The 26,805-nt window shown below is 38.0% G+C and overlaps 1 protein-coding gene across 1 annotated transcript in view; it reads left to right on the top strand.

Annotated features, from left to right (window-relative positions):
- SNTG2 (syntrophin gamma 2) overlaps positions 1 to 26,805 on the top strand; it is a 169,069-nt gene that overhangs the window by 31,752 nt on the left and 110,512 nt on the right. The window contains exons 5-6 of the mRNA XM_057431918.1: positions 6,137 to 6,180; positions 6,293 to 6,334. Coding sequence (XP_057287901.1) covers positions 6,137 to 6,180; positions 6,293 to 6,334 — 86 coding nt within the window. The remainder of the gene's footprint in view (positions 1 to 6,136; positions 6,181 to 6,292; positions 6,335 to 26,805) is intronic.

The raw sequence follows: 26,805 nt of genomic DNA, 5'->3' as shown, positions 1-26,805 counted from the left end.
TTTTCAGTGTGTTTTACTACTAACTGTAAAATCTCTATAAAATGGTCATAATTCCAGATGTAATTATACACTTGATGATCATTTGAGAATAGAGTTCAGAATGGGGAGATAACTGCCCTTAAGGGCCACTCACACTGAATGAAAATTAATGGAGAGAGAGAGAGAGAGAGGAAATCACAAACATAAACAGATACAGATAGATAAAGTGTAGGAGAAGAAAAAAACAGTAATGAAACAGCAAAAATCATGTTTCATTGCAGCACAATACTAAAAATGGGAAGTATATATATGGCTAGAAATGTCCATCACTTCAGGGGTTTTCCACAGTGTAATCTGACTTGATTACCTTTTTTTCAGCTGGGATTCTGCTATTCATATGTAATTTTGGAGGATGATTCTTCTTAATTTCCCTGCCAATTTTTACTCAAAACTTCAAGGAAAATTTGTCTGCTCCCAGTCTATGGTTCTTTCCCTCTCATGATGCTTACTCTTTTCTGTGAATACAGTTCCTGTGTCACAGAGCAGCAAGAAATCACATTTAATTAATTGTGTTTATTTCTGTAAAGGATTTGGATTTTTTTGGTATTCTCCCAGTTTTCCCATCCAAAACAGCATGTTTTTATATGGAACAAAATAATAATTTTCACTGTTGAACACAGGAGTTCCAACATATTGCTATAAATCATGGTTTCCCAAATTCTCTCCTATTATCACTTCTAAGTGGCAAAAGGAGTTGCCTTTTGACCAACACACCTGTTTGGTCCTTATCACTATCTCTTGCACACATCAGATTTTCCGGATAGGATGCCTGCCATGAATTTATCAATCATTCCAGTGTTACAAGAAAAACACAGCATTTTTTTGTCTACAGGATCTATCTGGTGCAGTAGATGGAACACGTTGCTAGCTTGTACATTGTCCTAGACAATTCTTGGTATCAATTCCAGTCATGTGCTGCGATATGCCAAACTGTAAAGAATGTTATGTCCAGTTCTCACTCAGATACTTGGGTAAAAGATATAGTCTTTCCTGGTGATGCTTCTGGTGCCTGTGCACTATTACAGTTCATGTCATTCTTTGTATAGTCCAAGCAGAAGAGAAAACAGTTCTGACTTCCCAGGCCAACCCATATTTATCTTAACTTTGTAGATACAATGCTGTATATTATGCAGCTATGCAAAGTGCCAGCTAAAATACTTTTCTGCAGGATGGCCTCAACAGTCCCATAACCTATTCTCAGAGTAGCATTTTTATTCACTGATCTTCTGTGACTCAGCAGGAGATTCATTCTGCCATTAAGGCATTCATAATCAGGAGGATCAGCGGCAATTTCTGTAGCACCACTGGATATCCTTCTTATTAATTCACATAATGCCCATTTTTATCTCTCCAAACCTGCATTTCCTGCCTATATAATGTTTGTGTGGCAAGCTTTTGGTAGCAAGGAAGTTAGGTTTGGCTTCTGTGAGAAGCTGCTAGAAGCTTCCCCCATATCTGACAGAGCCAATGCCAGCCAGCTCCAAGACAGACCCACTGCTGGTCAAGGCCAAGCCCATCAGTGACAGTAGTAGTGTGCCTGGGGTAATGTAAGAAGGGGAAAAAGCTATTGTGCAACAGCAATTGCATCCAGAGAGTATGTGAAAGAAACAGCCCTGCAGACACCCAGGTCAGTGAAGGCTGAGAGGAGGAGGTGCTTCAGGCACTGGAGCAGAGATTCCCCTGCAGCCCATGGTGCATCCCATGGAGAGGCAGCCTGTGCCCCTGCAGCCTGTGTAGGTCCATGGTGGAGCAGGGGGATGCCTGAAGGAGCCTGTGAACCTGTGAGAAGCCCACACTGGAGCAGGCTCCTGGCAGGAGCTGTGGCCCCATGGAGAGAGTAGTCCACACTGAAGCAGGTTTGCTGCAAGACCTGTGACCCTGCGGGGGACCCCTGATGGAGCAGTCTGTTCCTGAAGGTCTGCACCCTGTGGAAGGGACCCATGCTGGAGCAGCCCGTGGGCAGGACTCATGTTGGAGAAGTCCATGGAGACCTGTCTGATGTGGGAAGGACCCCATGCTGGAACAGGGGAAGAGTGTGAGGAGTCCTCCCCTGTGGGAGGTAGTTTTCAATGTTTGAGTTAATATAGTTGTGTTTGAAACATAGATTAAAAATGCCAAACTGCCTGTCTTAGATAAACAGAGCAAGTTGGAGCCGGTCTATCTTTACAGTCATGACTATAGTTACATCTGGTTAATGTGCGAAAAAGGAAAAATACATCTGGATGACTTTGAGAAGTCTCTTGCATTCTCTATTAATTCAATCTAGTTTCTTAACCAGCCTTTTAGGTTTTCTTTATGCACTGAAATGCATGTATTTAAAATTAAGTTTATGAATGGAGAGGCTCCTGAAGTCAATGCATCTCATTCTGTGATTTAAGCAACTTTTTGTGCATCACTAATAGTGTCACAGGACATAGAACCTGATATGTTTTTTGTGTGCTTCAGGAATTCAACAAAAATTGAGTGAAAATATGTATTGTGATTAATCTTGAAAAATATAAGGATGCCATATTACTTACAGACTCATTTCTTCAACATAAGTACCTTTGGGTTTTCCTGCTGCTTTCATCCGACTTCAGTATCATCTGTGAATGTGCAGCATTAAACCTTTTTTAAAGATAATTAAGATACAGAGGAAAAGTTCTGTAGCACTAAGTGGTGTAGCATGCACTTCATTTCCTTTCACAGCCTAGTACATTTCTGCTTATTACTACTTTGTGCTTATTTTCCTTTCAAGCTTTTTTTTGTGTTCAATTCACTGCTACTAAAATACTACTTCAAGTAAAACTTCAAGACGCATACTGGATTCTAAAGAAGTTATATATTCTGTTTCTCTGAATAAGGTTATATGCTTCTTAGTATTCTAAAGCTCTTTCTTGAGTGTTTTTAGTACTGATTCATTTTACACATAGTAAATATGACGGATAGTTGTGGAGCAGCCTTTCATAGACACCTTTGTATATGAGGATGTTGCAACTGGGAGAAAAAAGTCCCACATAGCCTGGAACCTTTTACTTAATATTTTCGTCATGTAAAGGATATATGACTTAATGACAACATTAGTAGATGTCTTCAGATTTAAAATATGTCTTACAGAAACAAGACTACCTCTTTGTCTCTTTTGAAGGAGTTTTTCCAATCAATTTATTTCTCATATGCAATATAGTAAGCCATAATGTAACTTCTGCATCATAGTGACACGTCCTCTATAAATTTGTTTTGTGCAAAATATTTTTCTTTAAAATTATCAATTTTAAATTAGTCAATTGGCTAAACCCAAAGTGTTACATCGCAGACATGCAAACATAGTTTTCCAGAGTACCATCACTGGCTGTGATGGCAGCAGCTATTGAGATGTCTACATCATTTGGTTAGTTTGCAGTATAATGTATTTTTGGAGCAAATGCCATGTTTGTCCTCATTTTCTGTGCTTTGTTTCAGTTCACAGAATGTTTGGCACCAACCACACAATGCTTCTTCTCTTGTTTACTTATCTGGACAGCTGTGATTGTGTGTAGAGACTTTGCAAGCAGGATATAATTGCTTTGTGCTCTTAAGCTATAAAATTTATTGGCTAAGACACACAGTAGGTATCTGGGAATGTTGCAGTACTCATCATCCCTGTGGAATTGCCAATGAGTCCTTACTAACCTGGCAGTCAACAGTCAGGTGGGAAAGGTTCAATCTCTATTGCTCCCTGAAAGAGATTTGTCTTTGGTGCTGCTGAATTACCATCCTCCAGCTCCATGGATTTCTTCCTTGAATTTTACACCTTGTCATGTCAGTGCTTTTCCTCTTCAAGTCTTGAGCTGCTAACTAGACCCATCTCAAGAATTTTACATGTGTCTGGAATTGTTCCTTTCCTGTTTTGCATTGATACCATTCTATGTATTTTATTATAACTTTTGTTAAACCAAGCGGTTTTCTCAACAGATTTAAACAAGATTATGCAGCTGTGCAATTGTGTCATTATGCAGCGGGTCATGGACAGCTGAAAATCCAGGTGCATGGTGATACCTACCTACCTGCCTACAAATCTTCATGATGCCCTCTTCCATCAGGATCTCATCTTTCACTCAAACACTTTCTGGCACAGTATACTTTCCTTTATCACCAATCCTACATTTTTCTATTTTCACCTCTTACAGAAATTCTTTCCAAACATCTTTTGCATCCTCACCCTATTTTCTTTTATGGTGCTTCTTTTTACAATATTGCTCTTTCCATCTGATCTTTCCAATGGCAACAGCTGCTTTGGCCTCCCAGAAGAGCCAGTAAGACAGGGCCTCAGGAAAACAGTGCTGCCTGCAGTTCGTGTGTGCCATCCTCATCACATCTGTGGATCAGCTGTGTGATACTTGATCTGGAAATACTTGAAGTATAAATAAACACATCTGCCTTCCTACAGATTGTTGGAGTAAGATAAATTGGAGCGTGAGTCCTACTGCAACCCACACACAGAATAATAGCCTGGGACTGGCATATTGGGGGTGTCCTCCTGAAGCAGTTTGGGAACCCACTCTCCCTGTGTTAGACCTCATTCAGTTGATCTCCAGGCTCCGCATTGATTGAAGTTGCAGGGTTTTGTTGCATATACTTTTAAGCAGACATACTCAAAACTTCTTCAGTCAGTTCTGACTCAGTCACTCACAATAAGCAAGGCATGCACCCTTTGACTTTATCCTTTTGTGTTTTCCCACAACTGGAATTTCAAACGCACCCCCTTTGTTCTATCCCAAATTAAGCTATGCTCCCACTTTCCTAAAACAGCCCAATGGCCCCAATATAAGCACTAAATGAAAAATTACTATATTTTTCACTAATGGCATATGTATTACTAACATCTTAAACAGAAGTTTAGCATTGAGATGCCCAAGCTTATGTCCAGCACCTCTAGCTATGCTTGTACTCAATATAGGCTACTTCCCATTGCTTAGTGATGCTTTTCAACTGCTTTAATTCAGTTGCATTTCTGTACATAGATCTCTTTTGTCTACCAGCCATTTTAAATTGTGCACATATTTTTGAGTATGAAGCAGCATAAGAAGTGGGTAAAGACCTTCAATGTAACTTCCAGGTATTTAAAATAAATAGTGAAATATTTCCTAAGGACTGATAAAAGTATGGCTAATGAGCTCTTATCTTTTACCTGCCAAAAGAGTGGTGCTAAATCTATTAGAAAGGTAAGTTTTATATGAAAAAGGTATTTTGTACCAAAGGTACTTTTGTAGTGGCTACAGGTATATTGCAGAAATGGTAAAAATAGTCTCTGAAGTTTTTTCTTTATTTTTAAACTCAATTTCCATCTCTCAATACTGTTAACATTTATTGAATCCTTCAAAGCCTTGAGCTGTGATTGTGTAAGATCATATATAAGATGAGTATGCCTTATTTAATTATATCAGTCTTAGCAGGGTCAGAGGCTTACTTTCAATTAAGAAGTGCATTCTAAGGGATAAACATCCTCAAATTCCCTTAAAAAGTAAACAATTGACAAGTTATAAAAATCACCTCAATAATGTCATTGCTTGTACCTGCACAGAATCGTTTGCAGTTTCATAACTTTATTTCCAACCAGTCTATAAGGCAGGAAGCATGCCAATTACAAACTGGAATAATGTATTTTGTTATTCTCAGGAGCAAAGCTAACTCCAACTTCATGTTAAAGAGACGTACTAAATTCTAGGCACAACCTCCTTAATTATACGGGTCCCTGCAAATTTGTTCAGTGGGAAAGGAACTGATAAGTAGTTTCAGGAATTGTTATTTCCTTTTTGTGAAAGAATAATAAAAAGTGTGAATCACACTTTCCACATAATTTCATTAAATCCTCCATTAGTGAGAAATGACATTTTAATTCCATTTTAAATAAGTTATTTGTGCTTGGAAAGTAACTCTATTAATTTGTTTAAAATTGCTAAGAATCTATTACCTTTGTAGGATGAGTACTGATTGTTGTGCCCTTGGTATCTTCACAACCAAATCATTTGCAAATGAAGGTTACAAACAGCATGCTAAACCAATTGCTGGAAGACAATATAGCATTATTTTTCAGTACTACTTTTAATTAAAATGTATTCCTTCTGTAATCCCACAGCTGACCAAACAGGAATGTTATTTATAGGAGATGCAATAATACAGGTCAGTAAATATTCATTTTTTTCCACAGACATTTGTTTCATACTTGCCTTTATGTTTATTTCATTAACTTACACATTACAAATAACTTTCTCCCTATCGTATCTGTTTTTAGGTTAATGGTATAAATGTAGAAAGTGCTACCCATGAAGAAGTGGTAAGTCATTCCACTTTGATTTTTTTTTAAGTGTACAGTGTCCTCTGTCCATATTGTTCTGTTTCTAGCCTTGTTTCATATGGGTTTGCTCTTTTTACTATAAAGACAAAGTGCTATAGTCAGGTTTTTCATATGGTTTTGGCTGTTAGCATTTTGTCCTGGGTTCAGCAGTAGCAGTCGTGTTTCTCCTTCGTGGTGGCTGGTGCACTGCTGTGCTTTGACTTCCAGCCTGGGAACAGTGCTGGTGGTACCGATGTTTTCGGTTGTTGCTAAGTGATGTTTACCCTGACCAAGGACTTTGTGAGGCTCATGCTCTGCCAGGGAGGAGGGGAAGCCATGAGGAAGCAGAGATGGGGTGCCTGACCCAGGCTAGCCAGGGAGGTATTCCATACCACAGCACATCATGCCTGGGGTGAGGGGTAACTGGGAGTTACCCAGAAGGACACGGGCTTCCAGGTGGGACTCGTTTCTTGGCCGGTGGTATCGTATTCTCTTCCCTTGTTATTTTCTCTTATCATTGTTGTTGGTGGTGGTAGTGGTGGTGATTTGTGTTGTACATTGGTTGCTGGACTGTTCTTGTCTCAACCCGTGGGAGTTGCACTCTTTCGATCCTCCTCCCCGTTCCTCCGGGAGCGGGGAAGGGGAGAGCCCCGGTGGGGGGAGGGGGTGGGGGGGCTCGACTGCTGTCAGCCCGGCACCACTCACTGGGAGTGAGTGAACAAGCTGTCTGGCTAGGGTTTAAACCACAACACATTTGTTATAGTTTCTGCACTCTTACTGTGACTGTAAGATACGCACTTGACACAGATGTATTATTCTGAAGTTGAGTATTCATCATTATAGTTTTTACATCCCTTACATAGCATAAGTATTTCAAAGTACAAAATAAAGCAAAAATGAAAAATGCTGGTTGGTTATTGTTGTTCAGTGGAGTGCAACTGCTTTTCCCAGAATATAAGCTTTAGCAGTTTTATCATATGATCTTTTGTTTTCCTGTATACTGGGCTGCTTGCCACAAAAATTCAATAGAATGCAAATTAAAAATTAAAAGGCCTTTCCAATTTAAGAATGAATGGTGAAAATATGAAGAATGTGCACTACCTTTTTTTATGATGCTACTGTCCTTTGGGTGATCACAATCAGTCTTTCAGGGGTTGAAAATAAATTGAATAGTCTTTTTATATATATTTATATTATACATATGTATATATAGAGATGTGTTTGTGCACAGATACAGTCTTTATGGATTATGCCTTAGGTGTAGTGTCTGATCTACTGGGATTGCAGGTACTCCTAAAGGAGGTACTTGCTGCAGTAGTACATTTAAATGGCAATAAAATTCTCACCTTCTTAGCACTGCAGGAACAGGGATTGAATTAGTTTAGAAAAGACAGCACTTAAAAATTAGAATATGTGATTGGGTGTCACGATCCTGCTCAGTATTTAAAAACCTTGATTCCCATTTCCTTCAGTACAATTGAAAGGGACTCAACTTTTGTAAGTCTTATCCTTTCATGTACTGAGAAATAGAAAATCTAATTAATGTTTTGCTTCCTATTTCTAAATGTGCACTTGTGTGAGAACATGGAGATTCCTTATGGGTAATGTATAAAGGAACACATTTTATTTTATTTTACTTTATTTTATTTTATGAAATTTAGCTTTTGCCCTACTTATATTTATGTACAATATACATTATTATTGTGGACTGTAGTGCACTGCACAAGTTTTCTGTTTCAGGTTAAGAATTCTCAAGTTACAGAAGTATACACAGCAATAACAGTAGCGTACAATGTTAAACTTTCTAAATGCTTTGACAAGAATGGGAGGAATCAAGAAAGCAGAGGTGTTACATTAAATCTCACCTCATTCTGTAAGTGATTTTAAGATGCTATTTATCAGACTTAGACAGTCTAAGTTTACTAGGAAGTAAGAAATGCGTTCAAACACTGGCTCTTTTTGATGGTATACGTAGGACTAAGATGCGCTTCATGTCTTCAAGACAGAGTGCGCGTGTTGGAGACATTCAAATCCCTAGTTAGTACTCCCAGAGTTTATAAAGCTATAGATAATAAACAGCCATCGTAAAGAAATGTCGTAGCTAATAAGACCATGCCCACTTGCAAGAGAATTAACAGAAAACAAAGATCTCAACTTCAAGCTGGGAGGGGATTAAGGCACACATCTGTGTCTTGGTTTTCATGGGAAAACCAGTGCGTGTGGATTGCAGTGATACATTGAAAAGGCCCCTTGCCACAACACGCTGTGGAATGCAGTCACAGTTTCTGCATAGCTTTTGAATCTAGTGATATTCAGTTTAGAGGAATCTTAAGAGTGAAGAACGGAATTATGGTCACCAGTTCTAGCACAATATGCTGACTACTGCTAGTGCTTTCATTTTCATGGTAATGTTCAAGAAATGCACTGAGGTCTTCCAGTGAGTTTTATTTGCTTAAAAGGGAAATTACTAAAATGCTTTTTATGTTGCTTTATAGAATTAAGATGGCAGGACTTCTTTTGGAAAAGAAATAAAATAGGGAATTACTTCTAAATACTGCTTCTGTAGCATTTTCAGTGCTTAGATGCTTGCAGTCAAACCTGAAATAAAAAAAAAAAACAAAAAAAAAACCCCACATATCAATAGTTGCTCTAATTACCTATCAGAGCAGACAAGAGGAAAGCCAGAATTTGCTGGCTGAATTTCCATCCTTCTGTACATCACTTCCAACGATTCTGTACCACATAGCCTTGATAGGCCACTACCTCTGCTGTAGTGGTGAACGCTGACTTGGTAATGGATGGCTTAAATAAGGTTTATGACCTTCAAGGATTTTTCTAAGGATTCATACCTAGACTTATGATTATGAAAAATTTATTGGATTTCATTTGAATATTTAGTGGGTGTTTCCCATTCTCACTTACTTTTTTCCTCTCATTGACTCTTCCAGTTATTTCTTGCAGTTGTGAAACAGTTTACCCCAATGTTTGGTCTAACCTGAAAAAAAAAAACCACCAAAAACTTCACAGTAGTGGTAAATTTTTAACTGGTTTATTTCATTTACCAGATTGACTGTATGAGGATAAAGCCAGTTCACACTCACTCTATGTGCAATGTTTTTTCTGTCTGCAGTGCAAGACAGGATAGATAAAAATTGTTACCCCTGTTGCCTATTTATTAGGAGTTATCAGTCTATTCATTAACAACTGTGTCTCAGAATAGTATCTGTAGCAACCATAAATGACTTTGACAGTCTTATCAGTGAGGCAGAAATTACCTGGGCAGAGGAGCTAAACTTGCTTTTATTACTTGGAGGTGATCTCTCTATGTCAAGATAAAGTACAGCTGCATGATATTTTGGTCCATTTTTTGTGTTGATTAATAACATCAGGCTGAATCTCTAGAATAATTACAGACAGTCTCAGTAAAGCACAGAGTCAGGTCTATTCTGTATTGGTGAACTGACCTCCTACTGCTTGTATTGTTATTTGCACATACAGAACTCTAAACTTCCTGAAAGTTACTCCCCACAAAATGCAAAGTTACATCTCTTAAAGATTGTTTTTAAGTACCAAGAAGTGCTCCTGACCTGTTGATGTAACACACTTATGCTGCAGTGGTGAGGAATGACAAATACATAACAATGCTTTTTGCTCTGTACATGGGAATCCAGTAGAAGCATTAAACAAAACTGCCTGGAACAACTGTAGGCTGTATGGCTGAAAGAAGCTCCAGAAGGAAGAGAGATCTCTATGGTCCAAGAGATAGGTCTGCAAAGAGACATTTCTACTACTGCAATGCACTATCATAATCAGAGTGCAGTTAATAAATGGTTAGAGGAGGGGCTGATTCTGTGGGATTTGGAATGAGGTGGGCTACTGCCAAAGCTCCTGAGAGAATGGGAGTTGTCTGATTTCTTATTTTTATCAAAATTATGTCATTGCATTTTTATGAAATAATAGTTGAAATTTGTCATCCAAAATAAAAACTTCCTTATTTGAACATGGTGGTTATGTAATTGAAAAGAAATGCTTCAGAAAGAAGGGTTCATTTAATGTCCGTAGGCTTTCAGGTTATAGGAAACAGTATTTGCTATTTGTAGATCGATCATGTTAGTAGTGGTGCACTTGTCTGCTGTCAGCTGATAGCTTTGTGTTTGGGTACCTAGAAAAAATACTGAAGTGTTTCAGTGTATTAAACTATTAATATAGTATCTTACTGATTAAAGCTATTTGTCCAGAAAGCAGGACTTTAAGGATGGAGGACTCATCTAACTTAGGGAAGTCATACTACCAGTGAAAGAGCGCCCTATTTTCTAAGTGTGTCGTTCAGGTTAGGTGAGAAGCATTCAAGCAATTCTGTTCAAAAACCTCAACAATGAAGCCTGCATAGCCTAAGTTCACACTGGGTCGCATTTTACACTTAGTATTGTTATCATCATACTAAGTATTTAATTAATGGAAGCCCATAAAAGTTATTGGATAATTCTTTTAGGTTACTTTATTTTCATCTGGCACCATGATCTATTCAGTTATCTGCTTCAAGATGTGACTTTTGAAATGTCATCCTCCCATATAGTTTGAACCTTGCAGCTGGTATTCTGGGCAGTGAAGCCTCTTGTAAATACCTAACTCAAAATTATGAATTGTACAACGTGATCTAAGGGACTGCTTACTGGGTCTGTCTGGGATGGAGTTAATTTTCTTCGTAGCAGCCAGGATGGTGTTGTATTTTGGTTTGTTAATAACACACCAGTGTTTTCATTGCTGCTGAGCAGTGCTTGCATGCCATCAAGGCTTTCCCTTTTTCCCATTCTTCCCCCTTTCAAATGGCTGGGAGTGGACAAGAAGTTGGAAGGGGACATAGCCAGGACAGCTGACCCCAAGTGACTAAAGGGGTATTCCATACTATATAACATTATGCTCAGCTGTAAAAAAGTGTGAGGAGGTTTTTCTGGGGGAAGCAATCAATGCATGGAGGCTGGCTGGGGATCAGTCTACTTGTAGGAGTGGTGAGTGATTGTCTTTGCATCACTTTTCTTGTTTTTACCTTTGTCTTTGCTTCACTTATTAAATCATCTTTATCTTGAGGGGTTTGTTGCTTTTGTTCTTCCTATTCTCTCACCTAATTCTGCCTGGGGGGCGGGGAAGTGAGCAGGCTGCTGTGTGGATGCTTAGCCGCTGCCTGGGGTCAACCCGCCACAGATTACTAAAAGGGATGCTGGTGGAAAAGGTAAAGATACTGAATTACTACACTAGTCCCAGCCATAGTGATAAGCTATTAAGGAGCAGAAGCAGGCATGTGATTCTTAGGCTTTTTGGTGTTGGACTGTTGTTTTTTTCCTGTTTTGTCTTTTGGTGCTTTGATTTTTATTTTTTTTTTTTGTCTTGTTCTTCTAACAGATGTTTTCACAAATTTTCATTGGGTCTTTTATTTTATTTCACAATGGTATATCTGGATTCCTTGGTGTTAAGACTTTTTGCTAAATTAAAGATTACATATAATCATTCGCCAGTTTAAAAAAGAAGGCTACAAGATGTGGGAATTATAGGAAAAATTTGTTCAGACTGCTACCTACCATCTTCACAACTGGCACTCTGGAGATGCTTATGTATATAGCTGATCCCCAGTTCTACCCAATATGCAGTTTTCTTTCTCGACCCTTGAACTGCCAGCAAGGTTAAAAGGTGATTAGCTCTCTGCAAGACAAACAACCAACTGGTCTGTCAGCAGCGATTTCACAACAGAATGGCTTTCCAGTTTTTCACTTATAATTGCTAGAATTTGCTTTCCTCCACAATTCTGCAAGCTGCTACTATCAGACCTTAGTTCTGACTAACAGAATGAGTAGAAACATAAATAACTCTAAATAAGGACTGAGGAAAATCCTGCTTTTACAGTAGGTAATAGAATAAACTGTGGAAAATTGAAAATAATTTCTTTTCCTTCAAAAATAAGAGTATTTTTAGAAATAGTGTATTGGTGTGGAGAGATTGTGAATACAAATAATGTTAATTCAGAGATTAATATTGGGATTGTATTACTCATCTGAGGGGAAAATTAATTTTGTTTTCCTGGTGGCTAATCAGGTTATCACCTCCTATGACACAAAAGGAACAATCAGATCTCCTGAGGGGAGAGAGGTGGAAGCAAGGGGAAGATTAATTCAGTTGAGCTTCACAATGAAGGGATACCACCTGATATCCACTTGGCTGGGACTTTGGTTTTCAAGATATTCAAAATAAATTGTGAAGGGAAATGAAACACAAGGTGATTATTTGCTGATTCAACATAATCTTCCAGGTCGGTAAGCATCATGGAATCATAGAATAGCCTGGAAAGGGAGCTTAAATATCATAGTTCCAAAACCCTTGTCCACTGCTCCTGGCCACTAGACCAGGCTGCTCAAAGCCCCGTCCAGCCTGGCATTGAACATTTCCAGAGATGTGCCATGCACAGCTTCTCTGAGCAGACTGTTCCAGTATCTCACCACCCTAACAGAGAAGAATTTCTTCCTAATGTCTAATCTAAATCTATCCTCTGTCAGTTTAAAGCCATACCACCTTGTCTTATCCCTGCATGCCCCTGTAAAAAGTCCCTCTCCAGCTTTCGTGCAGGCCCCCTTTAGGTACTGGAAGACTGCTTTAAGGTCTCCCCAGAGCATTCTCTTCTCTAGGCTAAACAACCGGAAAAGATTAAATAGAAAAAAACTTTGAAAATGCATGCCTAAAAAGGTACATAATGCTTAACTGCTCAACAAATATGTAAAATTCCATAGGGTAATAAACCCCATAGAATTATAGTTATAAATTAGTAAAATCAATAAAATCATAAAAAGAGTTATAATTTTTCAACTCAATAGATGATTCTAAAGTAGCAGAAATATATGTTTGTGAGTTACTAATTTTACTGAGTAGTAATATTTCAAAGATATTAATGAGTAGATTTTGTTAATTCATGCTGTGTCTAAAATCATTAAACTTATATCAAATTAAGATACATATTTACCATATGAAAACTGCAGTGTTATGTTCTCTTGGTTTAACTACATGTTAATACTTGAGTATGTTATTCAGTAATCATAGAATCATAGAATCATAGAATAGTTAGGGTTGGAAAGGACCTTAAGATCATCTAGTTCCAACCCCCCTGCCATGGGCAGGGACACCTTACGCTAAATCATATCACCCAAGGCCTTGTCCAACCTGGCCTTGAACACTGCCAGGGACAGAGCATTCACAACCTCCCTGGGCAACTCATTCCAGTGACTCACCACCCTAACAGGAAAGAATTTGCTCATTATATCCAATCTAAACTTCCCCTGTTTAAGTTTTAACCCGTTACCCCTTGTCCTATCACTACAGTGCCTAATGAAGAGTCCCTCTCCAGCATCCCTATACCCCCCCTTCAGATACTGGAAGGCTGCTATGAGGTCTCCACACAGCCTTCTCTTCTCCAGGCTGAGCAGACCCAACTTTCTCAGCCTATCATCTTCATACGGGAGGTGCTCCAGTCCCCTAATCATCCTCGTGGCCCTCCTCTGGACTTGTTCCAACAGTTCCATGTCCTTTTTATGTTGAGGACACCAGAACTGTACACAATACTCCAAGTGAGATCTCACAAGAGCAGAGTAAAGGGGCAGGATCACCCCCTTCGACCTGCTGGTCACGCTCCTTTTGATGCAGCCCAAGATACGGTTGGCTTTCTGGGCTGCAAGCGCACACTGAAGCTGGCTCATGTTCATTTTCTCATCGACCAACACCCCCAAGTCCTTCTCCACAGGGCTGCTCTGAATCTCTTCTCTGCCCAACCTGTAGCTGTGCCTGGGATTGCTCCGACCCAGGTGGAGGACCTTGCACTTGGCATGGTTAAAACTTCATGAGGTTGGCATCAGCACACTTTACAAGCATGTCAAGGTCGCTCTGGATGGCATTCCTTCCCTCCAATGTATCAACTGAACCACACAGCTTGGTGTCATCGGCAAACTTGCTGAGGGCGCACTCAATCCCACTGTCCATGTCACCAACAAAGATGTTGAACAAGACCAGTCCCAACACTGATCCCTGAGGGACACCACTTGTTACTGGTCTCCAGCTGGACATTGAGCCATTGACCACAACTCTTTGTGTGCAACCATCCAGCCAGTTCTTTATCCACCGAGTGGTCCACCTATCAAATTGATGTCTCTCCAATTTAGAGACAAGGATGTCATGTGGGACAGTGTCAAACACTTTACACAAGTCCAGGTAGATGACATCAACTGCTCTACCCCTGTCCATCAGTTCTGTATCCCCATCATAGAAGGCCACCAAATTGGTCAGGCAGGATTTCCCCTTAGTGAAGCCATGCTGGCTGTCACCAAGCACCTTGTTGTTTTTCATGTGCCTTAGCATGCCTTCCAGGAGAATCTGCTCCAAGATTTTGCCAGGCACAGAGGGGAGACTAACTGCTCTGTAGTTCCCTGAGTCATCCATTTTCCCCTTCTTGAAAATGGGGGTTATATTTCCCCTTTTCCAGTCATCAGGAACTTCACCTGACTGCCATGATTTTTCAAATATGATAGACAGTGGCTTAGCTACTTCATTTGCCAGCTCCTTCAGGACCTGCAGATGGATTTCTTCAGGTCCCATGAATTTGTGTATGTTCAGGTTTTTAAGATGGTCTCAGACCAGATCTTCTCCTACAGTGGGCCCAAGGTCTTCAATACTTGAGGCAACATCCTTGTGACACTTGGAGAAAGTAAAAATAAAGTTTTCATTTATTATCCATAGAGGGCTTAATACTTTTTGATTCCTGACAAAAATAATCAGCAGTACAGATCATAGTTCAAGAGTAATGCTCATTGGTTTGCTAGATTGCCCAGGTAGTTGCCACATTAATATGTATAGATATCCTTACAGACATACACAATTCTCTGACCCAAGACTGACACTTAACTTCAGGTTATCCCTTGACATTTTACAGTTTTCACTGCAGGAATCTTTTCAGTTTATAGATGCTCTTTCTCCCTATAGAGAAAAAGTTTTGAAGTAAAAAAGAACAGTGTAATTGAAATACGACAAGTATAAAATGAGAGATTGAGCTGTTAAATGAAGGAAAAGGCAAGTATTTTTCTACAAAGACTGTGCATGTTTCATTTCTTGGAGATCTATATTAACACTGCTAAGATTAATGTTCACAGTACTTTGGGCTGTGATCTGCGTATTGACCTGAATAGTTAGTTGTTTGTACTGCAGTTCTGTCATTCTGTTAACATAGAAGAAATACTTTGCTAATATTGGAATGCTGATTCTACCAGATCCAGAAGAACCAGTAACTGAGATTTTCTCATATCACATAACAATTGTCTGATTCCTTTGAATATCATTAAACTGTTTGAGGGGAGAGTTGTGTGCTTTCCCATTTTATTGGTGCTTTATAAAATTAGTTTTTTGATTTCTCAATTTTAATAAATTATTTCTGTTGAGAGTTGTGTTCCCCAAGCCCTCACACATGTCCTAACAAAAGCAGTCTGTTCTTCTAGTTCTTTAGACACACTATAGTAGTAACAGGCTGATGCTACTTACAGAGCATTTTAAACATCAACTGTTACCAAAAAGAAAAAAAAAAGACAATAAAATTGTACACACTTTCTGAAATAGTCTTTATCCATTACTGCAAAGTTTAGCTGGAATTGCTGTATTAATTAATTACTGTATGAATGCAAGTTAAAAAAAAAGTGTGTGGAATTGCACAGAAATTTACCAGTGTCTTAAACCACCTCAACATCACACTATTTCCAGGAACTGCAATGTGTTAAAGTAATGCAGATGCAGTAGAGTGGAAATAAGAAATCAATCTCTGTAAAAATTATATTGAACACATAGAGAAAAGTGTGTTAATTTTTGTGGGGGTATATGTTTTGTCATCATATCCCTAAAGAAATTAAATAGAATAATCAAACCAAACAAGCTTTGTGGTTGCAGAGAGATGACAAACAAGTCTCAGGAAAATGTCAGAGAGGAAACAAAAGGAGTAGCAGAAGGAAAGCATAGGAAACCTGTTCAAGTGACTTTTTGAAAGGGCTTTTGCTGGTGCTTTTCCTGATCTCACTCAAGTATCTTTTTTTTTTTTTTTTTAAGTAAAAACTTAAAATATGTAGTGACCAACCTAGAGATAAAATAGTTTTCTTTCTCATATATATGATTTTAGAGAGCTTCCTTAATCCAAACTTGTAGAAAAAAGGAAAACAAGATACATATTTCCACAACCTTAACATTACCACTTCCTTTCTCTTTGCTCATGACAGCTCAGGAGAGAGGAAGAGGAATATGATGGAGATTTCACTAGAACAACATGGAAGGGATATGCTGTAAAATATCTTAGGGAATCCATCCTTACAAGTACCCACTGCGTCTCCCTTTATTTTTTCCAAAGTATTTTTACATGAAATGCTTTTAATCTTTGGAAGATAGTTTGAACATTTTCTGAATATTCTTCTTTGATAGTTTTACAATTGTTTCCTAAGGAAAAAAAAAAGTGACAAGAACAAAGCCAAAACCTTTAGCATATTGTACTTTTTTACCCTAGCTGATTTTGAACACTGACTGTCGCTGGATATTGGAAATGTAGAGATTTTTACATTTCAGCTTTTCTATATGTAGTTTCTGTGTATGAAATCTGTTTTATTAAGTTTGTTGTCTTCCCAATATGTTGCTGTAAACTTTTATTTCTTTAAGCAGGTAATTTGGGGCATGGAGTAAGTTGTATTTTGACTGGCATAAGGTTTTGATGTGCTCCAGGCTAAGAGGCTATCCCCAGTTACACACAGGCATATTAACAGAAACAACATGGCTAGAATCCATCAGCCCTATATTTTACTGACAGGGAGCTTGATGAAATTATCTCTGACCACTTGCTTTCCCCATTATTGGGATATTTACTTTTGGGATCAGCCAAAGCAGGCATGTAGGTTTGAAAGCATTTGTAAGTTACTCAAACACAATGCAGTTTTGAGACAGCTGCAGAAGACACTGCAACATTTCTATAAATAACTTTTCATGAAGAAACTTTAATCATGAAACATTCACTAAGTTTCTGTTTAGTTAAAGTATTTTAATGTATTTTTTTGGACTAGAGATACCAAAAATTAAAGATATCAAGCTTCTGAAGATTTTACTTTGTTAACTTCATCTCATAGTTCTCATGGAGTTCCTTTGTAGTTGCTTTAGTTCTAAAAGAATGCTTTAGTCATCTATTATGTGGACAGCAAATACATGTCACAGTGGGTACATAGCTGCAAAACAGCTGCATGCATCAAGGAGCCGAAGCAGGAACTAAAACAAGTGAATGCACTGTTTTATTTGGGATCATTTATTAGTGGTTTAACATAGTTGCTTTCACTAGTTAAGACTTACCATATGTTTTAGAAAATTTGCTACTGCTATGTAAGTGGGCAGTAGCAGAAAGAGTGAAAAAAAAAACGTTAATAGCAAGAATGCTAATTTGTGATATTAGCATGCGGAGGAAAGTTCTGTTTTTCGTAGTTAGCCTGTTCTTTCAGCTCCTCTATAGAATTTTTCTGAGCTATTTTCTTGGACCTTTGGTCATAGTAAACCAGCAGCTGTGTTAGACAGTGAGACAGATAATTAAAAAGTGGTTTTCACCTTGTTTACATGAAAAAGATCAGGGTTCAATTTCATTTCTCTGGGTGCTTATTTGCCGTAAGTATTCTGTACCTCAGCACTGCATAAAAATAAAGCTATGTAAAATCAGCAAATTATAGTATAATTTTAAAATTTTGTGGGATGTACAGTTCAACTTCACTGTTTCCAGGTGCTGTAAGAAATGTGATTGTTTCATCAAGGAATGTATCTGGCAGCATTCCTCATTAAGAAGCAAGTTATAGTATATTTTTTGTCTCCAGTGTCTTTTACATGTAAATGATAAAACTTGCATGCTTTGAAATACATTTTTTGCCATTTAAATTTGCACCCTGTTGCACCTTTATTGTGCTTCCATAAAGGATAGCAAAATTTCAGAGAAAGCTTTAAAAACATGAAGTAACATATTATGGTACCCATGTTAAATGTATACCTAAAATATTACAAAATTTCCATAACATACTTGTGGAAATCTCTTCTTTCAAGCTTTAAGCATGTTAAGAAAGCATTTACAATTAAGTAGTTCAGATTTCAGTACTACTATTTTACCCCCATCTACTTCACAATCAATTACCTGGGTCAGAGAAGCAGCAAGTAGTCTCGCATTATGAGCATTTATGATGTGCATAATCTTTGAGCACAAAAGCAGAATTACTATAATTAAAAGTGATGGAAGAATGCAGCCACTTTGCACAAAGGAGCTATGGGAAGAACTGAAGTCTTTGTTAAGCTATGGACACAAAATCTAGCATTTTTTAGGTAAAGCACAACAGAGAGTGCAGCTGGGCAGCTGTACTTTTAATCAGTACTTCCTAGGGATAAAAGGAGTTAAGATTTAAAAAAAATAAAATAAAGATTCTGTCTCTTAATCTTTTTTACTTAGTATTTTATTTATAAATGTTGAAAGACCTACAAAGGATTTTTAAAAAATTATACTAGCTTTTTAGTCATAAATAAAAGGGTTCTCTCTTCTATCTTCTCCCACCTTTATAAAACTGAGCACTGTGGAGAGAGACCAAATACTTAAACTAAAGGAGAATGTTCCAGTATGAATAAAAGTATGTAAACTACCTGTGGATAAGTCTGGAGGGTCTTTGAAAGGGCTGTTAGGAAGAGAAATTACCTGATTTTGAAACAGAACTTGATAGATTTAGGAAACGTGCTGTAGGATATCCCTTGTTTTATTCCTGAGGATCGCTAGGAAGACCTGTCCACTCTTGGTTCCTTTCCTTCTCATTTCTCCCTCCCAACCTTCCTTTTTCTATCTAAACAATGGTTTGTGCTTTTTACTTATTCACTGCCTTATATTGGGTGACTCTCAGTTTTCATCAGGGTATAAAGAGATATATATGGCTGCATATTCTAGCTCAGTGTTAATAAGAGGACCAAGCTGCAAGCTAAAACAGTTAGTGTACACCCTTGTGATATTGAATAGATTGTGTTCGTAAAAGATTAGACTTATGCTGTTTACAGAAGGGAAAGAGGTTTTTTGCATTTTTGCAAATTTCCTGAATTGAAAAGGGAAATGTAAGTTATGTAGAGGACTTACACCCAATAAAATTAACTCATTACCAAAATTGTATTTCTGATCACAATGGAGGTTAACTCCTTTGAGATCACTGTATGAGCTGCATGTAAGTATTGTTTGTCTTCAAACCGCCATTGACTTAATGGGAGTGTTATCTAAAGAGTGAATGTCTTAGCACTCACTAATCTTAACAGTCAAATTCTTAGCAGCTGTCACTAATATTTCAGGCACATTTGTTTAGCCACTGAATTGAGGCTTGATAATTGCACCTGCTCTTTTTCCTTATTGTAGATAGCAGACAAAACACTCAACAGAGCATGAGCATGGAGTGTATTGATACAATTCAGGTGGCAAAAAAGCTAGCACATTGTATCAAAACTATTAACTGGATCAGGAATTCAAAAGGTTTTTGTTGTTGTTTTTTTGTCTAATAGACAAAATTAGACAGCAGCAAGTCTGATAGAAAAAAGTGTAGCCCTATACTTAAACAAATACAGCTTTAGCTGTATCCAGCCATGTCAGTGTGGGGGAACAGAAATTAATTCTTCAGAAGACTAACATGTCAGATTTGTGTAATGTTCCCTGCATCAATTAGAATGATTTTTTTCCAGTATAGGAAATATTCAGTTCTGGATAAAGGAACATACTTTATGGTGACCTGTGCTGAATAAATATCGACCTGTACAGTAATCCAATTGCAAGGAATGAAGGTCTGTGGTCCTGAGGTAGTGTGCAGAAGGGTCAGGTATGGGACTTCACCAATCACAATTTTTTTCCTGATGTGTGCTGAATATTGCAGGTGATCTGCTGTTTTATGGTGATAGTAGTAGTTTCATGCCTGGGGAGCTGTGGAAACAAAAGCATTGCATACTGATGTACAAGGTTACTATTACTAAGAAACAGAGCTGAATTTTGTCTCTAGGTATTCTTATTATCCTGTTATGTTCTGCATGTTGTAAATGTAAAAGACGAATGTTTTTTATTTTCTAGGTGCCCCAGTTCTTTAAGCCTGAAACAGTGAACATATGGATGATTACAAATAAATTCTGTACTTGAGCCAGAGTGAAGTGTGGTCTGTTGATCAGCCCATAGGTCTAGGACTTCTGTCTTGTACTTAAGCAGTGAATGTGTAGACAATAAAAGTAGTTCTTGGTGCTTCTTACATTTAGCCCTGTATTAACTCTGGATGCCTGTGAAATTTCTGTTAGATTAAGAAGACTTAGTACAAAAGGGTCATTATGGAAAAGTTTGTTGTAAGAAAAAGAAACAGTGCCCAAATTGTCAACAATTTCTAAATTGCAAATGCAGCATCTGAGCTGCTGGGTGCGATAACTTCAAAAGCTTCTGGTTTAACTTTTGCACTCAGTAGCACAAGACAGCCTTCAATAAATGCTGGTCATCATTCAAGTGAAATTACCTTCATTTAATACCATTGCCACTAAAAGATGGTAGAAATTTTCTGACTGATACTTTTCTCCTCAGAGACACTTTTTGTCAGATAAAATCCTTTTCTGGGAATGCTGCAGGTATGTTGTGAATATAAGAAAAAATGACAAAGAAAATTGAAGCAGTAACAGATACATGAAAACCTGTATTTAGTCTTTTTAATTCAATCTGTGCCAATTGGAGCCTATATAAACACAACCATTTAACTATAGTCTAGAAAGATTTTCAAATATATTTGAAGAATATGAACCTGCAGGGTTAGATTGCTCCAATTTGTTTGCTTGAAAAGGCCTGCATTTGGGATAGAGGTGTTTGCATTTCTACAGATTCTGATTTCACTTAAACATATGTGTTTCCAATCATACTCAGATAGATACGTGTTATGCATTTGAACTGGAAGTGGCAGCTTGATACTATAGTGTGTGTTGCTGACATACGAGACATACAAGATATGTCAGTAATGATTTAATAAAGTTTAAACTAAGAATGTTATGTTTGCTTTCTGTTAATTTGGTCATTTCTGTCTGTGTGATTTTTTGATACCTGAGACAATTCTTTCTTTTTGTAAGTTTAACACTAGATGAGTAATAAAACATACTGCTTAATCTAAAATCGCGAGTTCTGTGGCTTTCAACTCTTTTCAATTATAGTACACTGGTAACAGTTGAGACTGACTTCAATTTCCAGGGAGAAGTCCCTGTAATGCTCTGATAGTCTTAGAATTTTTTGAAGGATAGCAGTGTTACTTTCTCAGGGATGGATCTTCATGCTTCAGGTAATAGTTAGCCGTGGCTTTTTGTTCCATTTTCATTCTGAAGGTTTAGGAATTTTTAAAAAACTTTTAGTTCTCTAGATTTCATTATTTTTTTAACTATTATATGACATACTCTAATTTATATGTTTTACTACAACTTTTTGGTTGTTTGCCTGTTGCATTACAAGCCTGTACATAATCTTGCACCCAGGTACTTGTCAAGGTCAAGACTTGCACATTGTTGAATTTCAAGTGTTTTATTTGTGAAATGCATATACCTCAAGATCAGACATTTATCTGGAGATTCACTTTCTTCTACTTCAGAACTTTTGCTTCAGACTTTTAATCTGACATAGGTATTTGATTTTAAATTTTCATCTGTACATGTGAAATAGGATTTGTTTCATCTAACTTTAGATATTTAAAATGTAAAATTCCAGACTCTCCATAGTTAGAGATAGAGACTTGTGGGTGATGATTCCTGCTTATCCAAAGATTTTTACTGATTTCTAGAAAAAATATTAACAGCTACTTTAAAGTTGAGTCTTTTAAATGATCAAAGTTAAATTATGTGATTTCTGCTCTCAAAACAGGGCCATATGGGTGAATTCATTCAAAAAAAGCATGCTCCTTTTCAGTTTTAATTTCTGTTACAGTTCTGATCTATAATAAGGCAGAACCTGATTGAAACGGCCAAACCCCTGTCTAAACCCCTAATCAGTGTGAATATTAGTGATCAGATATGTCTGAAGGGTTAGAGTAAGCCACAGTAAACACAAGGCACCAGAATTTTAAAAAGAATGCACATCAGATATGAATGGTGACATTGACTTGCTTGCCTATAGCTATATAGATTGTCCTTAAAATGTGTGTTGGCTGTAAAAGTGAGGCAGCAAAGGCTATTTGGTTTTCCTAAAATGAGAGTCATATTTTTCCCTGCACACTCTAGATTGTAGTTAGCTAAGTGAGACCTACAAACTCCCATTTATAACATTCTCTCTGTTCTATGCTTGAGAATTGCATATGAAAAACAGAAGCATAATAAACCCTGTCTCGATGAATGCATTTAAGAGGTATGCAAAATCTGTACATGACAGTATCGTGGTTTAAACCCTAGCCAGACAGCTTGTTCACTCACTCCCAGTGAGTGGTGCCAGGCTGAGAGCAATTGAGGCCACCCCCCCGGGGCTCTCCCCTTCCCTGCTCCCGGAAGAACGGGGAGGAGGATCGAAAGGGTGCAACTCCCACGGGTTGAGACAAGAACAGTCCAGCAACCAATGTACAACACAAATCACCACCGCTACCACCACCAACAACAATGATAAGAGAAAATAACAAGGGAAGAGAATACGATACCACCGGCCAAGAAATGAATCCGACACAGAAGCCCGTGTCTTTCCAGGTAACTCCCAGTTACCCCCCCCACCCCAGGCATGACGTGCTGTGGTATGGAATACCTCTTTGGCTAGCTTGGGTGGGGCGTCCCGTCTCTGCTTCCTCACGGCTTCCCCTCCTCCCTGGCAGAGCATGAGCCTCACAAAGTCCTTGGTCAGGGTAAACATCACTTAGCAACAACCGAAAACATCGGTACCACCAGCACTGTTCCTGGGCTGGAAGTCAAAGCACAGCAGCGCACCAGCTACCACAAAGGAGAAAAATGACTGCTACTGCTGAACCCAGGACAGACAGCTAGCATGAGAAGCAAGGATTTTCCTTAATGCCCTTTTCTCCTTCACACATATGAACACCCAAGTAAGTGCAGGCACACACAGCTGCAGTAGATGTATTTCATAGAATCATAGAATAAGCTAAGTTGGAAAAGTCCTTTGAGATCATCAAGTCCAACAATTACCCCAGCTTTGCCAAGACCACCACTAAAGCAAATCACTGAGGGCCTCGTCTGCACAATTTTTGAACACTTCCAGGGTCAGTGATTCCATCATTTCCCTGGGCAGCCTGTTCCAATGCCTGATCACCCTCTCTGTGAAGAAATTTTTCCTCGTATGCAACCTAAACTTCCCCTGACCCCTATTTGGAACAAGAGACTGACCTCCACCTCACTACAACCTCCTTTCAGGTAGTTATAGAGAGCAATAAGGTTCCCCCTGAGCCTTCTCTTCTCCAGACTAAACAACCCCAGTTCCCTCAGCTGTCCTTCATAAGACTTATTCTCCAGACCTTTCACCAGCTTTGTTGCCTGATTTTCTCGACCTGCTCCAGCACCTTAATGTCTTTCTTGTAGTGAGATGCCCAGAAATCAACTGTGGTTTGTTTGTCTGTTTGTTTGTTTGTTTGTTTGTTTTTAACACTTTTACAATTCTCCTTTTATATTAATACTACAGTAGGGAAACAGTGAAACAGTAAATGTTACTCAAAAGCTATATTTTTTTTAGTTTTGGACTTACTGGACTTGTGCAAAAGCTTCAGCACCACAAAGCAGTGCATTAGTATATAATGTTTATACCTATTAGGAAGCTAAAATTATTTATTGTTATTATAGAATCATAGAAAAGTTAGGGTTGGAAAGGACCTTAAGATTATCTAGTTCCAACCCCCCTGCCATGGGCAGGGACACCTCACACTAAACCATGTCACCCAAGGCTCTGTCCAACCTGGCCTTGAACACCACCACGGACGGAGCATTCACAGCTTCCCTGGGCAACCCATTCCAGTGCTTCACCACCCTCACAGTAAAGAACTTCTCCCTTACATCCAATCTAAACTTCCCCTGTTTAAGTTTGAACCCATTACCCCTTATCCTATCATTACAGTCCCTAATGTAATTCCATCCCCATCCTCCTTACAGGCCCCCTTCAGATGCTGGAAGGCTGCTATGAGATCTCCTCACAGCCTTCTCTTTTCCAGGCTGAACACCCCCAACTTCCTCAGCCTGTCTTCATATGGGAGGTGCTTCAGTCCCCTGATCATCCTCGTGGCCCTCCTCTGGACTTGTTCCAACAGTTGCATGTGTTTTTCATGTTGAGGACATCAGAACTGCACACAATACTCCAAGTGAGGTCTCACGAGAGCAGAGTAGAGGGGTAGGATCATCTCTGACCTGCTGGTCACGCTCCTTTTGATGCAGCCCAGGGTACGTTTGGCTTTCTGGGCTGCAAGTGCACACTGCCGGCTCATGTTCATTTTCTAATGACTGATCCATAGTCATTAGTTACCCCTCTGTGCTACTTGTTGAATTTTTTTCAGCCATACGTACTTGGCCTGAGCTTGGATTTTACATCAATTACATGAGGGGCTTTAAGAAAATAAAGTAATTAATCATTCACTAACTTTATACATATACTCATAGAAAACTTTTCCAATTAGCTTTGTTGGTCAATGACTCCAAAGTTCAGTGGTTCTATCAGTACAGTGTGGCAAAAAAGATTGATTTACTGTCTTTTACAACCATTTCAATAACATTTAAAAGAGTGTGATGTGTTTGTGAAGGCTCCATTGCAATTTAGCTTAGCATAAATAGTGCAAAGTCATTAGGTGGTGTGGCAGGGCTAAAAGAAGAACATCAGTTCATTTCAAGGCCTAATGCTGATATTAATGAAGTTTGGGAAGACAATCAACTGGAGACTGAAAAGTTATTGCAGTCTAATTTAATTGTATACAAGGATATACTTACATTTTATTCAATTTTTATCATTCATATTTTTCATCTCTAGATCAGTTTATTTATACATATGAAAAGCATGCAAATTTTTGTGTCTGAACTGTATTTCACATATGATCCAATGTGACTATTACAAAAGTCTATTTTATCTTTTTAACATAGCAAGCATAACCTTTATATGTATGTGTACATATACATACATACATATGTAGCTTAGCTATATATGCCATAATGATAGTGAAGCTCTACAAGACATAATGGTTTTTAGTTTACATTCAGCTCATCAGTAATGTATTGCAAAAGAGAACTATATTCAGTAATACTAATTTTGAATCTTGCTGATGAAAATATTAAGTGGCTACAGAACTGTATGAATACCCTAATAATTAAAGTATTACTTTCAAGGAAACATTTATGTAAATTGACATAACTTTCATGAGTTTCTGAGCATATTGTGCAAAATAAATCCACAAAACAAGATTCTATTTTAATATTCTAAATCTATTCTAGTTTAATTTAATTAAGCTACTGAGCTTACCTTCACTTAAAAATAGTCTAGAATTTATGATTAGATGTAATGTCGAAATCAAGAATCTTCAAATCAGGCAAATTTAAAACAAAGCATCCAGTTACAACACAATTTCAGAGGAATTTTAGAATGATGTGGTAGCTGAAATTTGATTAAAAGTTTTGCACATGTGTATATATATATAGGTCTATTATAATATATATATAAATACCCTTTGTATATATACCAAAGACTTTTTATGTATATCATATATGCATAATATTCTGCAGATAAAGGGAGGAACTATATTTGTTAGAGAAAAGTAGCAGAGGTACCAATAATTTTCAGTCCTTTAGTAAGTAATAGTCTATGCTATTGCAGGAGAGAAGGGGCAGAGGATTTCAGGAGACATAGAGTTCTTATACATTAGAACTCAAAACACATTTGTTAGCTTGGAAGTCCTGACACACTTTTGTATTACCTTAAAGAAGGATTCTAATTTTTCTGTGCTTCAGTTCCTGGTTATTCCTATTGTGATCATCCTGAGGTGGTTTAGTGAGAAATATTGATTTTAATGGGATTTTTTTTCCATAATGAGACATCAGGTACTCTTATAGTCAATTGTTAACAAAATCGTTGGAACACCTCATATCAGAGTACTGGGTGTGAGTAGGTAGCACGGTATCAGTAGTTGTTGTATTTTTGGGTAGTAAATCATTTAAATGTGGATTAAGCTGGGGGGCGGGGGGGGGGGATGTTGGTGTAAAAATACTTGAACAGAGAACAAGAAAAGTCAAGAAATGGGGCTTTTGGGGAGAGTAATCAGTCTATCAGGGAGGAGGAACTTGAAAGGAAATGAAGGTTCTTTGGGGGAAACTTGCTGAAGCTGATGGCACTTACCTTTTCTTCTTTTTGTTCTTTTTTAATATTTCTCTTATGCATCCTCTACCCATTTGCCTCTGGACCCACATTCCTC

This window comes from Pezoporus wallicus, unplaced genomic scaffold (assembly GCF_028554395.1).
Source record: "Pezoporus wallicus isolate ANWC-B61680 ecotype Strahan unplaced genomic scaffold, APGP_CSIRO_Pwel_v1 contig_161, whole genome shotgun sequence".
NCBI lineage: Eukaryota > Metazoa > Chordata > Aves > Psittaciformes > Psittacidae > Pezoporus > Pezoporus wallicus.
The sequence above is the reverse complement of the archived record's forward strand: the minus strand, read 5'-3'. Positions and strand labels throughout refer to the sequence as shown.